General features: G+C 41.9%; 2 protein-coding genes across 2 annotated transcripts in view; one reads left to right on the top strand and one right to left on the bottom strand.

The window, feature by feature from the left end:
- LOC135093407 (probable ATP-dependent DNA helicase HFM1) overlaps nucleotides 1-15,000 on the bottom strand; it is a 289,819-nt gene that overhangs the window by 87,402 nt on the left and 187,417 nt on the right. Inside the window, exon 33 of the transcript XR_010263340.1 lies at nucleotides 7,714-7,769. The gene's annotated coding sequence lies outside the window, so the exon portion shown is untranslated. The remainder of the gene's footprint in view (nucleotides 1-7,713; nucleotides 7,770-15,000) is intronic.
- Nucleotides 8,409-15,000, top strand: part of LOC135093466 (uncharacterized) — a 7,982-nt gene continuing 1,390 nt past the window's right edge. The window contains exon 1 of the mRNA XM_063992745.1: nucleotides 8,409-8,611. Coding sequence (XP_063848815.1) covers nucleotides 8,409-8,611 — 203 coding nt within the window. The remainder of the gene's footprint in view (nucleotides 8,612-15,000) is intronic.

Raw genomic sequence — 15,000 nt, forward strand, 5'->3', positions numbered from 1 at the left:
TCTCTCTGATGATTTTTATTATGTTTTTATCTTAACATTATGGATTATTGTTCTTATTGTTACTGATAATGATCACGATAGTAACAACAACAACAACAACAACAACAACAACAATAACCAGAGCAGCACCCCCCACCACCGACAACAACAACAAGCTTCCTCTTCCCCCTCCCCCCACAACCCCCACTGCCTGAAGGCCTGCTGGGCTGAATGATCCCTGGTTCGTGGACAGAACAGAAGCCCGATACGAAACATCAATATGAACCTTTGCGAATCGAAGCGAGCAAGCGAAGCAATATTCCCTGAAGGAGGAGGAGGAGGAGGAGGAGGATTTGCTGTTTCATCCCTAAATAGGCAGTGAAGCAATTCGTCTTTTCGAAGCTTCACAATAGATTCAAGAGAAGCTTCAAATTGCTACTCACGATGATGAAGATGGGAATGAACTCCAGGGATCAAGAGAGAGAGAGAGAGAGAGAGAGAGAGAGAGAGAGAGAGAGAGATTTACAGAAATACGCGTGAGATTCAATCCACTTTATGTAATTGTAAAGAAAAAGGAAAAAAATAAGAGTAAATCCCGATTGTCAATTCAAAAGATTTCCTCCACCAATTCTTTCCTCCTCCTCAATCTCTCTCACTTTCCTCCATTCATCTCCATATTTTCTCTCCCTTTCTTCATAACCCTTTTCCAGCTTATACCCATCCGCCTTTCTTCTTCCCTTTCTTCCTTTTCTTTCCTTCCTTCACATTTTGCAGCTTATATTATTAATCTTTCCTTCCTTCTTCCCTTCTTTTCGTCCCCACCTCCACATTTTCTCAACCCCTTCTGTTTCTCTTCTTTCAAATTCCATTCAGTCCTCTTCTTCCTTCTCCCTTTTCCTTATTTTATTCATACCCTTTCATTCTCCTTTATTTTTTTCCCCTTTGTCTCATCCATTCTTACTTTTCCCTATTTCATCACCATTCCTTCTCCTTTCGTCTCCTTCTCCCCTCTGGCTGCCTCCTTCACCCTTCCTCTCCTTCCCTCTATTGAACTCAGCATTACAAACAAGCATTGCGTATTACAGAGTGACTTAGAATGTAGAAGTGATACGAGTGGACAGAAAATAGGATATGTAACTCAGCCTCACTAAATGCAGTATTCTCCACCTAGGTTGTAAAATAATAAAAACTAAATGAAAATTAGTGAAAAAAAAAATGTAACTATTCTGTTGAGTGCACAGGCTTAGCTAGATCCAGTTCAGGAAGAGATTTGGGCGTGGCAGTAATTTAACCCGTTCAGCGGCCCAGGAGGCGGTGTATTGGAGCGCAGTATAGATTAAGCATAGTTCTCCGTGTTATTTAGACCAGAAATGATAGAACCGCTGATAAGACTCTACGGTTAGGTATATCCAGCTTTGGTTACAACGCATGTAGTTTGTGCTGTATACTTCTGGTCTCCTTGTCACTAAATGAATGTATATAGATAGACTGCTTCTAGTTTGTGTTGTATAGTTCTGGTCTCCTTGTCACTGAATGAATGTATATAGTTTGGTCACACCTGGTTCGTGCTGGACAGTTATGGTTCCCTTATTACTGAATGAATGTGTATAGTCAGACCGCTCCTAGTTTGGGCTACGCAGTTCTGGTGTCACTACAGAATGGACTTGTATAGATTAGCGTGTCTGTCCAAAGAAGGATAACAGAGATGATCCAGGGACCTAGAATCTTCCCAGGAGAAATCAAAACATCTTATGCATTCGCTGGAAGGCGTGGGGTGCTTGATAATATGGCACAAGTATATGATTTACTTACAAGGCTAAACTAAGAGGTATAAATCAGGTATATTCAAGGAGCAAGTTATAACACGTACAAATAAGCCGGAAAAGGTTTAAAAAGAAGATATGCAAAAATTAGATTCCAAATTACTGCAAACATTTCATCTCCATTCTTCCTCCTTTCCCTGCTTCCCTCCCCCCGTCACAACCCCCATACCAGGACGCGCATATAGAAGTGTGTCCAGACTTACACCACAACCCCGCCCCCCTTTCCTATTACACCTTTATGGTTAGCTTTGGGATTTAAAACGTGAAGTAAAATTGATTTGCTTCACACACACCTTTCCTGCTCCCCAACCCCCACCACTACCTTCGTCCGCCATTTTTTTTTTTTTTTTTTTTGGGGGGGGGGGGTGGAAGGGTGGAAGGGAAAAGGGGGGAAGTATGTCATAAAAGTTATAGTGCACACGCAAGCAGATGCACACACACGCACACACACACCAGGGGGTATGTGTGCGTTCATATATACACACACACACACACACACACACACACACACACACACACACACACACACACACACACACACACACACACACACGAAAGGGCAATAAAAGAAAATCGTAAAGAGCTACAAAATTATATTGGATCATAAAACAGTCGCACAAATAATACGAAAAGAGAGACAAAGGAACAAAAAAAAAGGAAGAAAGGTATGAAAACGCAAACACGGAAACAATGAAACACAAAAAAGTAAAAAAAAAAAAGAGATAGAATACAAAACACTAACCAAAAAAATAAGACAAAAAATACAATAAAAATACAATAAAATAAATGCATAAATAAAAAATTCCTCCTGTTTTTGTTACCTGGTCATCTCGTCACCTGCTCTGTTCTCACCTGTACACACCTTCCCCTCGCCCCCCTCACCTTATCACAACCATTCTGTCTCTCACCTCACCCAGCCTTCTTTCCCCTCACATCCCCTCACCCCTTCCCTCACCTCCCCTCATCCCACTCAATCCTTCACACACTCACGCACGAGAGGACAAGGGAGGTGGAGGGGGGTGAGGTTATTCTTCTTCCTCCTTCTCCTCCTCCTCCTCCCGTTCTTCCAGGCAGCTCAAGCGAAGTCGTAAAAGGTCACACACACACACACACACACACACACACACACATACACACATATACACACACATTCCTATACGTACACACACGCACATTGCTGGTATGTATACACACCTTCACTCAATAGAATACGCACACAGAGGCTTGAGTTGTACATATACATGGCTATATCATATGTATGTATGTATGTATGTATGTATGTATGAGTGTGTGTATGTATGTAGGAGGTTTCATGGAGTCAGCGATGTCCCTAGGTAGTCTCTAGTTAGTCGAGTCCAGAAGGGCGTCGCCGTCAGGAAAGTACTGCAGGAGGCATGGCGAGGAGAGGGAAGGATGATAGCAAAGAGGATAAGGAATTGAGGAAGTAGTGGTAACGATGATGAGAACAACAACAACAACAGGAACAAGAAGAACAAGAAGAACAAGAATAAGAACAACAACAATAGTAATAATAATAATAATAATAATAATAATAATAATAATAATAATAATAATAATAATAATGATAATAACTCCACCTCACCCACACACACACTGACAACTTAATATGACAACAATGAACACAAAAGTAATAACAAACACAAATCACATCCAGAATAATTGATAGGGAGAATGAAGGGAGACTCAGCACAAAGAAACACAATGGAAGAACAAGCAGCAGTAGACTTGTTGGCCCTTACCAGGAGGGAAAGGAAGGAAGGCAGGGTAGAGAGCGTGAGGGACGTCCCAGCCTTGTCTACCTGCGTCTTCTTCCAATACACACCTGAGGACACACCACACACCTGAACATTATTTGACCTCCTCACATCTGACAACCTTCCGCCACACACCTGGGATCTCACCACACACCTGCACCTTCTCCACTGATCTCTATACACGTGCCTATCTTCCACCACACACTTGAGCTCTCGTCACATACCTGTCTATCTCCCTGAAGGAGGATTACCTGAAGGTGTGAGGGGAAAAGTAAGGAAAAGGGGAAATATACAATACATTTCAACTCTCTCTCTCTCTCTCTCTCTCTCTCTCTCTCTCTCTCTCTCTCTCTCTCTCTCTCTCTCTCTAGGGCGTCGCCGTTGCCGCCTCGGCAGGAGGGTGCAGCCAGGCGCCAAGCCGCTCCACCTTCCAGAAAATCGTATTCCCCGTGAAAGTAAATCCTCTTTACTAAGAATGCAGGGTGTTGAGGGAATGGTGGTGGTGGTGGTAGTGGTGGTGGTAGTGGTGGTGGTGGTGGTGGTGGTGGTCATAGTGTCAATAATAATAGAAAACGAAGGCTAAGAAAAAGTACAAGAACAAAAATACGACGAAAAATAAAATGAAAAGAAAAACAAGAACAAGAACAAGAAGAACAAGAACATGAACAAGAATATTAAGGACATCAACAACAACAACAACAACAACTCAACAACACCACCACAACACAACACAACAAAACACAACAACCCAACATACGTAAAAACATTCCCTTCCTTGACGGCGTTACCTCTCCCTCTCTTTCTCTCTTTCTTCCTTTCTCTATTTCTTTCTTTTTCCGTGCCCAAGAAAACCAATAACAACACTTTATGACCCTGAAGTTTTATTAGAGAGAGAGAGAGAGAGAGAGAGAGAGAGAGAGAGAGAGAGAGAGAGAGAGAGAGAGAGAGAGAGGCGATGATACTCCTTTTAAGAGGGGCTTGGGTGCTTTCCTGAGTCTTACTATTATGCGAGAAATGAGACTTTTCTATCCTTTATCGCCCTTTTTATGTATGCATGGCGATTGGGTGGCTCTCTCTCTCTCTCTCTCTCTCTCTCTCTCTCTCTCTCTCTCTCTCTCTCTCTCTCTCTCTCTCTCTCTCTCTGGGTGTGTGTATGTGTGCGTACAGACAGACATGAATATACAGTGCAAAAATACATACAATAGATTCATACAGTGAACACACAGAAGCTAAACAAACGACAGTATTATGAATTTGAAATGTAATTGACTAAACACAAAAGAATATAGGAAAAAAAGTTATAGAAAAACAAAACACACAAAAAGTCAATTACATCACACACACACACACACACACACACACACACACACACACACACACACACACACACACACACACACACACACACACACAGCAATCGTGATGAAAATACATATACAGATACAAATCCATGCACCTCTGATTGAAATTATCCGAAATAACACCCATTGAAAAGCGCCCGAAAAAAAAAATACATCAATAAAAAAAAAAAAAAAAAAAAGAACCTGATTCATATTCGAAATTAAACACACACACACACACACACACACACACACACACACACACACACACACACACACACACACACACACACCTCCCTCCTTTCCCACCCCCAAAAAAAAGATAAATTCCACGCCATATATATTCTATTATTTATGTATTACTAAAAAAAGAATAATATTACCAACACAGGTCCATGTAAAACTCACGAGGGAGAAAAAAATGTTCTATGACGGATTCCTGTTATGATGTAATTCGTGGAAAGAGTGTAAGAGTGTACTGCAGGAAACGACTTGCCTTTGATCTTAATGCACGGTGGAGGAGGAAGACGAGGAGGAAGAAGAGGAGGAGGAGGACGAGTAGGTGAACAAGGGGGTAGGCACACAAAGATAAGAACAGAGACTAAATGAAGAGAGATGAGAAATGAAGAGAAGAAAAGACAGACAGACAGACAGACCACACAGAGAAGACCCATACCATACAGGACCCCCTACAAGAAGACCTCTAACAAAGACCAATTACTCACACACTTCCCACGAGACCCACACACAAGAAAAGGTCCCACAAAAAGGGTTACATCATTGGAGGATTAAAACTTTGAGGTGGAAAAGTAGCCGTGAGAGAAGGAGGAGGAGGAGGAGGAGGAGGAGGAGGAGGAGGAGGAGGAGGAGGAGGAGGAGGAGGAGGAGAATCATAAGGTAACTCTAAGTGTTTATGTTTTCTGTAATACCAGGATGAGAGAGAGAGAGAGAGAGAGAGAGAGAGAGAGAGAGAGAGAGAGAGAGAGAGAGAGAGAGAGAGAGAGAGAGAGAGAGAGAGAGAGAGAGAGAGAGAGAGAGAGAGAGAGAGAGAGAGAGAGAGTCAACAAAGCGTGCACAAAATAGATGACAGGTGGACAGGGAAAAGGTGAAAGGAGAGTGATGATAAGAAGGAGGGAGAGAGGCAACAGTGCAAGATAACAAGAGGGAAGTGTGAATGTAAGGAGGAAGAGGAGGAGGAGGAGGAGGAGGAGGAGGAAGAGAGAACGAGAAAGAGAAAAGTTACCGAGCTTGTGAAGGCGATGAATGAACGAATGAATGAATGAACTGAATGAAGGAAGTTTATTAAAAGAGACACGTGACAGCGCGGCGCCTCTTTTCACGGTGTGCACTGATGGGCATCATCACATCCCACGCCCACCTGACGATATCACCTGCCGGGGAGGGGGTGGGAGGGGAGGGGGAGGTGAAGCAATAACACAAAGGAACACAAGGGAATAACAAACAGCAGCAGATATGTTGGCTCTTACTACGCTATTTGTTAGAAGTTACGGAAGCTAAAGGAGGAAGAGGAGGAGGAGGAGGAGGAGGAGGAGGAGGAGGAGGAGGAGGAGGAAGGAAGAATAAGACAGAAGGAATGAATCTGGACATACATTTAAATAAACACGCTTTTTTTATTTGATTTATCTATATATTTATTCATTTATTTATTTGTATATTCCTTTTATTCTATCTTTATGTTTTCTTCTGTTAGTCAACCTCCTTCAAACGCAACAGATAATGAAAAAAAAAAACATGGAAAAGGGAAGGAAGAGGAGGTGAGACACTGGGAAGGATAAGGGGAAGACAAAGGAAGAGGGAATGGGGAGTAAGGGGCAGTACTAAGACGAATAATGGTGGGAAGGTAAGAGGAAGGGGGGAAGAAGAGAGTATACATCACTGTCACTATTAACCTTAATTTCACCATTTGTTGTTGCACTTTGAATAGCAATGATGGTGGTGGTGGTGGTGGTGGTGGTGGTGTTAATGGTGGTTATGATGATGGAGGTGGTGGTGGTGATGGTTATGATGAAGGTAATGGTGGTGATGGTGATGGTTATGAAGCTGAATACAATGGTGGTGATTATGATGATTATACTGTTAAAGATATTAGTAGTGGTGGTGATGATGATTATGATGATGGAAATAATGGTAGTTGCGGTGGTGGTGGTTGTACTGATGAAGATAATAGTGGTAGTGGTGACAGAGATGATGATGGTGGCGGTGGTGGTGGCATGTTAGGTGTACACAAAGCCACACTCACTAGCGGCACTCCAACACCTCTCAAAAAGACGGAGGTCACAGAGGCTATGCAGAACAGCAACGCACCCTGAGGTAGCACAGTATTTCCCAGAGTGTTTGATTGCACTCCCCTCATCCCTCTTGGCTTTTGTCGTGATTATACCTGATGTCTGTACACCAGTCACCCTCCCTCCACACACACACACACACACACACACACATTAGTATTAATATTAATTTTGATGTTGGTATTGTATTATCACGTCTCTCCTGCTTGTATGTCCTTATCTCTCGTGTTACCTATACTAACTGACTAGTAGTAAAAGTGGTAGTAGTAGTAGTAGTAGTAGTAGTAGTAGTAGTAGTAGTAGTAGTAGTAGTAGTAGTAGTAGTAATACTAATAGTAGTAATAGTAATAGTAGTATCCTTATTACACACTCACATTTCACTTCTCTCTCTACCAAGCAGCAATTCAGAGCAATGTGTTCCCTCCCCCGTGTCTGCCGCTGCCTGGGTGAGAGTGAAGGGAAGCAAGCAAACAAAGGCACAGGCATTTACCTTGAGGGTCCAGCGAAGACCTTCATCCCGGGAGGTCACCTGCAGATTCCGAATTCCTGTAGGGGTAAATGAAGCAAGTTAAATAATGCACAATATAGAAGTGAATAAATAAAGACATGAGTATATAAACAACTTGCTAACTAAATAACCAACTAGCTACGTAACTAACAAATCGTTAAATAGCTTACTAAATACCTAACTAAACTAAACTAAATACCTAAATAACTGTCTGATTAATTAAGTATCTAACCAACTATATAACTAACTTGCTAAATAAATAAATGAATATATAAATAAACAAATAAATAAGAAACAAATACATCAGTAAATAAGTAAATAAATAAATGAATGCATAAATAAATGAGTAAACACGTATGTAAATAAATAAACAAATAAACAAATAAAATAAACAAATAATAGAAGAAGCAAGAGGAAAACAAGAGGAACGTTACCAAGAACAGGACAAGAGGCAACTAAAGAAAGAGAGAGAGAGAGGAGGAGGAGGACCTAAAGCAAGTCCTTTGTATGACCTCATCCCCAGACGCCCTTAGGGACTCGAGGGACGCTGACCACTCTTTTGAGGTGACCTGTCGCCTTCTCACCTGCCCTCACACGCGCCGCCCCTCGAGAGTAGCCAGGGGTAGTCAAGAGGTGGACAAGAGGCGGACAAGAGGTAATAAGACACGTCACCCTCCATGCTTCTAACACTGCACCAGACACCTCCGCCGGCCCCGTCAAGAGTAGCCAAGAGTAATCAAGAGGTAGTCAGGATGTACTTGGATAGTCAGACACTCCTTGGCAACGCGTGTGTCTCTACGCCTCAACACTCAACACAGACACCTCCAACCGCACACGTTCCTTCAAGAGTAGTTAGGGGTAGTCAAGAGATAGTCAAGAGGTACTCAGACACTCGCTAACAACACCAGCAACACTCCATACCCTAATACGCTACACCAAACAACAAGTAACACAACAACACCCATACACTGAGTTTAAAAGTTTAATTTTTCCTCCTACACTCACAGAATACCACGTAACACACCCACAGACAGGATTTAAAGGCTCGTTTCTCCCACCTGCACCCACAGAACACCACGTAACAGCCACCCAACAACACCCACACAGAATTCAAGGGGTTATTTCTCCCACCTACACCCATAACACACCAGTAACAGCCACCCACCACCACCACCATCATCACCATTAACATCATCACCATCATCATCATCAATCACCACGCGACGAAGACCTCCAGGTAATCTCCACTCTACTCTAAGCTGCCCGTCTTCTCCAGGCCGCCCTAGCAGAACTTCAAGACCTTCCTAGCTCAGCAGGGACCCAGTACTTCCACTCACTCCTCCAGTCTTTTAAATGACAGAAGAACAGGTGATTCCAGGTAGAAATCAACACTAAGAAAACATAAAAGAGGTAGGAATCGTAGCAATCAACATTTAAAAACCATTCTTCCACTCATAATATCCACACACCTACCCACTCACCCACCCACCTACACACACACACACACACACACACACACACACACAGACACAGGTGGGATGGGGCCACTCCTGAATCCAATGGCATAGGCATCATTACCTGTACGAGGCTCAGGTGTGCAAGGAGCCGCAGAGAGAGAGAGAGAGAGAGAGAGAGAGAGAGAGAGAGAGAGAGAGAGAGAGAGAGAGAGAGAGAGAGAGAGAGAGAGAGAGAGAGAGAGAGAGAGAGAGAGAGAGAGAGAGAATGGACGCCAGCAACAACAATAAACACGGTACATTTCGTTATGTTTTGACGTTCCTATGACGCAATTTCGTTTCGCTGTGTTCCATGCACGTAAAGCAACTACTACAAAGTGTTACGTACATGTGTGAACCTACGCACGCACGCACATAACACCTTCCTTACTTACAAGATTTAATGTAAGTCTTGGAGGGAGAAGAAAATGCATAGGTGTTTCGTAACGTGGAAATTATGCAATGAATAATGGAACTGTGTCGAAGCGAGGCAGTGTGTTAAAATTAATGAATGAGTGTGTTTAAATGAATGAGTGTTAAAATGAATGAATGAGTGTTTAAATGAATGAATGAGTGTGTTTAAATGAATGAATGAATGTGTTTAAATGAATGAATGAGTGTGTTTAAATGAATGAGTGTTAAAATGAATGAATGAGTGTTTAAATACATGAATGAGTGTGTTTAAGTGAATGAATGTGTTTAAATGAATGAGTGTTAAAATGAACGAATGAGTGTGTTTAAATGAATGAATGTGTTAAAATGAATGAATGAGTGTGTTAAAGTGAATGAGTGTGTTAAGATGAATGAATGAGTGTGTTAAAGTGAATGAGTGTGTTAAGATGAATGAATGAGTGTGTTAAAGTGAATGAGTGTGTTAAGATGAATGAATGAGTGTGTTAAAGTGAATGAGTGTGTTAAGATGAATGAATAAATGTGTTTAAATGAATGTTTGAGCTAAAATGAATAAATTACCAAGTTCAAAAATGAATGAAGAGAAAGACAAGAAAAAGACAAGAGGAGGACAAGAGGAAGACAAGAGGAAAGAGGAAAACAAAAGGAACACAAGACGAGGACAAGAGAGTAATGACGAGTGGGACAAGAGGGGAAGGAATAGGAAAACAAGAGAAAGACAAAAGAGGGGAGTGAAGAGGAAGTAGATTAGCATAGACACGAATGGATAAATACAGGAACTAGGAATAAGAAGATTAATGACAAAAGATAATAATGATAAATGGGAGCTGAGAGACAACAGAGAAATAAACAAATGAGCAGAAAAGGTGGAAGAGGTAGATAGGAAGATAAATACAGATAAATAGAAGAAAACAGAAATACACAGGTAGACAGACAGATAAATAAACCGAGAGAGAGAGAGAGAGAGAGAGAGAGAGAGAGAGAGAGAGAGAGAGAGAGAGAGAGAGAGCATATACCCTAAAAATTCAGCCAAGACCACAAAACTACCGCGCTAAGGTGTGGTAATATCCAAAACACACCTGAACACTCCACACCTGCCCTGCCCCTGCCCCTCTCCCTCTCCCTCTCTCTCTCTCTCTCTCTCTCTCTCTCTCTCTCTCTCTCTCTCTCTCCCTATCCCTATCCCCTCTTCCGTTCCTCAGCGCGATAAGAAAAGATAATAACACGAATAAGGAATAAGTGGAAACCAAAGTAACGAGCGTGATAGGGAAAAAAGGGGAAAAATCTGAACTTGGAGAGGAAAATACTAAACATACACTGGAATCTTGTAAAATATTTAAGGATGGACGTGAGAGGGGGAAAATTTTACGTATTCAGAAGTTTCCTGTCATATTGAGAAGGAAAATAAGCTGGATAAGGAAGAAAAGAGGAAAAAAGACAAAATGAAAGGGACTGTAAGGAAAAAAAGGGAAAAGAAAGCAGGACAAAGGAAATAAACAAACAGGAAGCAGAAGAAAACGAGGGAAAATATTAGAAAATGAAGGAAAACAGATGAGAAAAAGGAAAAATAGAAACAGAGCAAAAGGAAAAAGAATTATTATTATTATTATTATTATTATTATTATTATTATTATTATTACCAACACTCATTATTCAACGCAAAGGAACAAAACACAAAGTCGGTCTGAGCTTTCGTTTTCCGCAACACTCTGAATGAAGGGAGAGGGAGATGGAGAGGAAGAGGGAGAGGGAAGGGGGAAGGAGAGTGAGAGGGAGGGGGGTAAGCTGATTATTGTGCAAGGTAGGAAAGATGAAAATAGAGAGAGAGATGAAAGTGGAGGAGGAGGAGGAGGAGGAGGAGGAGGAGGACTAAATACACCTACCACCCACTATTTCCTTTCCTTAATACGCTTTTCCTTTTTATTTCTCTTCCTTATTTATTTCCTATTTTTCTTCCTCCTCCCTCCTCCTTTTCCTTGAATAATAACTACGAATCTTTTTCTCTTTTACTTCTTACGAACTTCCTCCTCTTTTCTCCCTCATTACCTAAAACTTTCCCTCTTTCCTTTCCTTCCCTTCCTCTTTCCCTCCATTTCTTTCCTCACCAGTAACCATTTCCCTCCACTCCAAAACCCCTTCACAATAAGCCCTTCCTTTTTACTCAAACCTCTCCCCTTCCTCCTCCTCCTCTTCTCCTGCTCCTCCTCCTCCTCCTCCTCCTCCTCCTCCTCCTCCTCCTCCCCCTCTCCCCTTCACCCAATCAACAGCCGTGTCCTTTAAACAAACAAATGTAATGGTTTTGATGCATAAAAGAGGACTTATGTTACGCTCTTTTAATGACAAAACTCACGATGCAAAAGGCATATTTTATTTGGTCAAACCTTCTCTCTTTTTTCTTTTTTTGTATAATGCCACATCAAAGGGAAAAGTTCGTCTCTCTCTCTCTCTCTCTCTCTCTCTCTCTCTCTCTCTCTCTCTCTCTCTCTCTCTCTCTCTCTCTCTCTCTCTCTCTCTCTCTCTCTCTCTTTCTCGATCCCTGCAGCCCCTCCGCTTTCCCGTTCATCCCCCCTCAGGATTGGGTATTTGCTAAAGCTCTCTCTCTCTCTCTCTCTCTCTCTCTCTCTCTCTCTCTCTCTCTCTCTCTCTCTCTCTCTCTCTCTCTCTCTCTCTAATTAGTCACTTGATCCTCTTAACTGATTTTTCTTTGTTACTTTTTAAAAACTTATTTCCATCCATCTTATATTCCTATTTTTTTCATCTCTTCTTCTTCCTCTTTTCCTCCTTTCTCCTCCTCCTCTTCTTCTTCCTCCTCCTCCTCCTCCTCCTCATCCTGCGCGCTGAACTCTTCCTTTATTTATTCACTTCCTCTTGTTCTCTGTTATTTTCTCTCTCTCTCTCTCTTCCTACTCCATTTAATATTCCTTTGATAATGATATTTCACCTTCAAGTTTGTCTGACTGTACGTGTGTCTGTACTCGTGTCTCTGCAGCGTGTCTCTGTCTGTCTGTCTGTCTGTCTGTCTGTTTGTCTATGGGTCTTTTTTGTGTCTGTGTCTCTCTCTGTCTTTCTGTCTCTATTTTGTCTGTTTATCTGCCGTCTCTCTCTCTCTCTCTCTCTCTCTCTCTCTCTCTCTCTCTCTCTCTCTCTCTCTCTCTCTCTCTCTCTCTCTCTCTCTCTCTCTCTTCACGTCAAAAACAAGGTCTGTGTGTGATCGGGACTTTGATGCACTTCTCTCTCTCTCTCTCTCTCTCTCTCTCTCTCTCTCTCTCTCTCTCTCTCTCTCTCTCTCTCTCTCTCTCTCTCTCTCTCTCTAATCTCCCTGGGGGCACCGTTCGCCTGTGATGGGAAAACATACACATATTTCATTGTTGCTTCCACGAAAGACTGCCTCCACACACACACATACATACACACACACACACACACACACACACACACACACACACACACACACACACACACACACACACACACACACACACACACACACACACAGGTGAAGGGGATTCCAGGGTACACATAAAACCTTCCACCACGATGCAACACAAAAATGGTCCCTGGTGTGGTGAATGCAACACGAAGGAAGGAAACACACACACACACACACACACACACACACACACACACACACACACACACACACACACACACACACACACACACACACACACACACACACACAGACATTTATTACAGCAGAAGAAAAGTACATAGAGGGAAACAGAGATTAAATTAAAAGAAAATACACAAAAAGATACTGCAATACAAAATAATTATAAAGTCTCCCAAAATAATATAATACAACATGATATAAGTAATAGTGCAATAATTAAAAATAATAACAAAATAAAAATACTGAAAAGATTGATACAACACAAAATGATCATAAAAAAAAAACGTACAAAAGAACTCTACCGCGTTACAAAATAATAAACAGAAACACAAAAAAAATCTCCCGGAACACAAAAAGGTAATTAAAAAAAACGAAAACAATATTCTGCAACACAAAATTAACAAAAAAATAATCTTCTGCAACACAAATTAATAAAAAAAAATTACTGCAACACAAAATACTAAAATCAAGCAACACAATTTTCCACCACCACCGCCACCGCAACACACACCAAAGGGCAACACTCAGCAATGCAACACCCTGACAACACTGCCTATTAAAGCACATTGCAAACAGAGAGAGAGCAGAAAACACTCACACAAAATGCAATTCCTGTTAACATTTGGGCCGTGTGTGTGTGTGTGTGTGTGTGTGTGTGTGTGTGTGTGTGTGTGTGTGTGTGTGTGTGTGTGTGTGTGTGTGTGTGTGTGTGTGTGTGTGTGTGTGTGTGTGTGTGTGTGTGTGTCCTCGTCCTCCACTTTTCAATCATTCCTCCTCTCTCTCTCCTTTCTTTTCTTCTTTCACTTTCTATATCCTTCAAAATCTTCTTTTTCTCTTCGACCTTTCAATAATTCCTCTTCTCTCCTCACGTCCTTTCTTTTTTCTCTCACTTTCTTTATCCTTCTCTTCCCTAATCCCTCCATTTTTCTCCTTTTTTTCCTCCATTCTTCTTTCCTTCTGTTATCCTCCCAATCCCCACTCATTCAGTGTCTCCTTTCTTTCTCGATTCTAATCCCTAATTCATTCAGTCTCCAATCTCCTTCCTGATCCAGTCACAAAATCTTCATGTTACGCCGAATACAAGCACTCAGTTAAGTCAGTCAGTCAGCCAGCCAGTCAGTCAGTCAGTCAGTCAGTCAATCAATCAGTCAGCAAATCTATCAATAAATCAGTCAGTCAGTCAGTCATTCACTCACTCACCTAACCAAGCACTCACTCACTCACCCAATCAGTCAATCACTCCACTTCACATACTAATCACAAACTGCCACCAATAACACGGCTCACTAATGCCACTAATCTCTCTGTTCACCACCACTCCATAAGCCTGACTTCCACCTCCCATCCACCACCATTACTACCACCACCACCTCCCGTCACCACCATTATTTTCGCGAGGCAGTAAGCAGATTAACCTCGCCATTCTCCCCTGTCCTGCCCCCAACGGTAAGGACAAGCTACCTGAAAGCCTCCCTTGCGGAATTATTAATAGCACGTCTGTTCACGCTAAAATGTTCATTCAGACATACGTATATACAGACTGACAGACCAACAAACATACAAATAACATACATACTATGCATACTATTTAGAGAGAGAGAGAGAGAGAGAGAGAGAGAGAGAGAGAGAGAGAGAGAGAGAGAGAGAGAGAGAGAGAGAGAGAGAGAGAGAGAGAGAGAGAGAGAGAGAGAGAGAGAGAGAGAGAGAGAGAGAGACTTTTCTCCAATTATATATCATCGACACTGTAACATT

Source organism: Scylla paramamosain, chromosome 43 (assembly GCF_035594125.1).
Source record: "Scylla paramamosain isolate STU-SP2022 chromosome 43, ASM3559412v1, whole genome shotgun sequence".
NCBI classification, from domain to species: domain Eukaryota; kingdom Metazoa; phylum Arthropoda; class Malacostraca; order Decapoda; family Portunidae; genus Scylla; species Scylla paramamosain.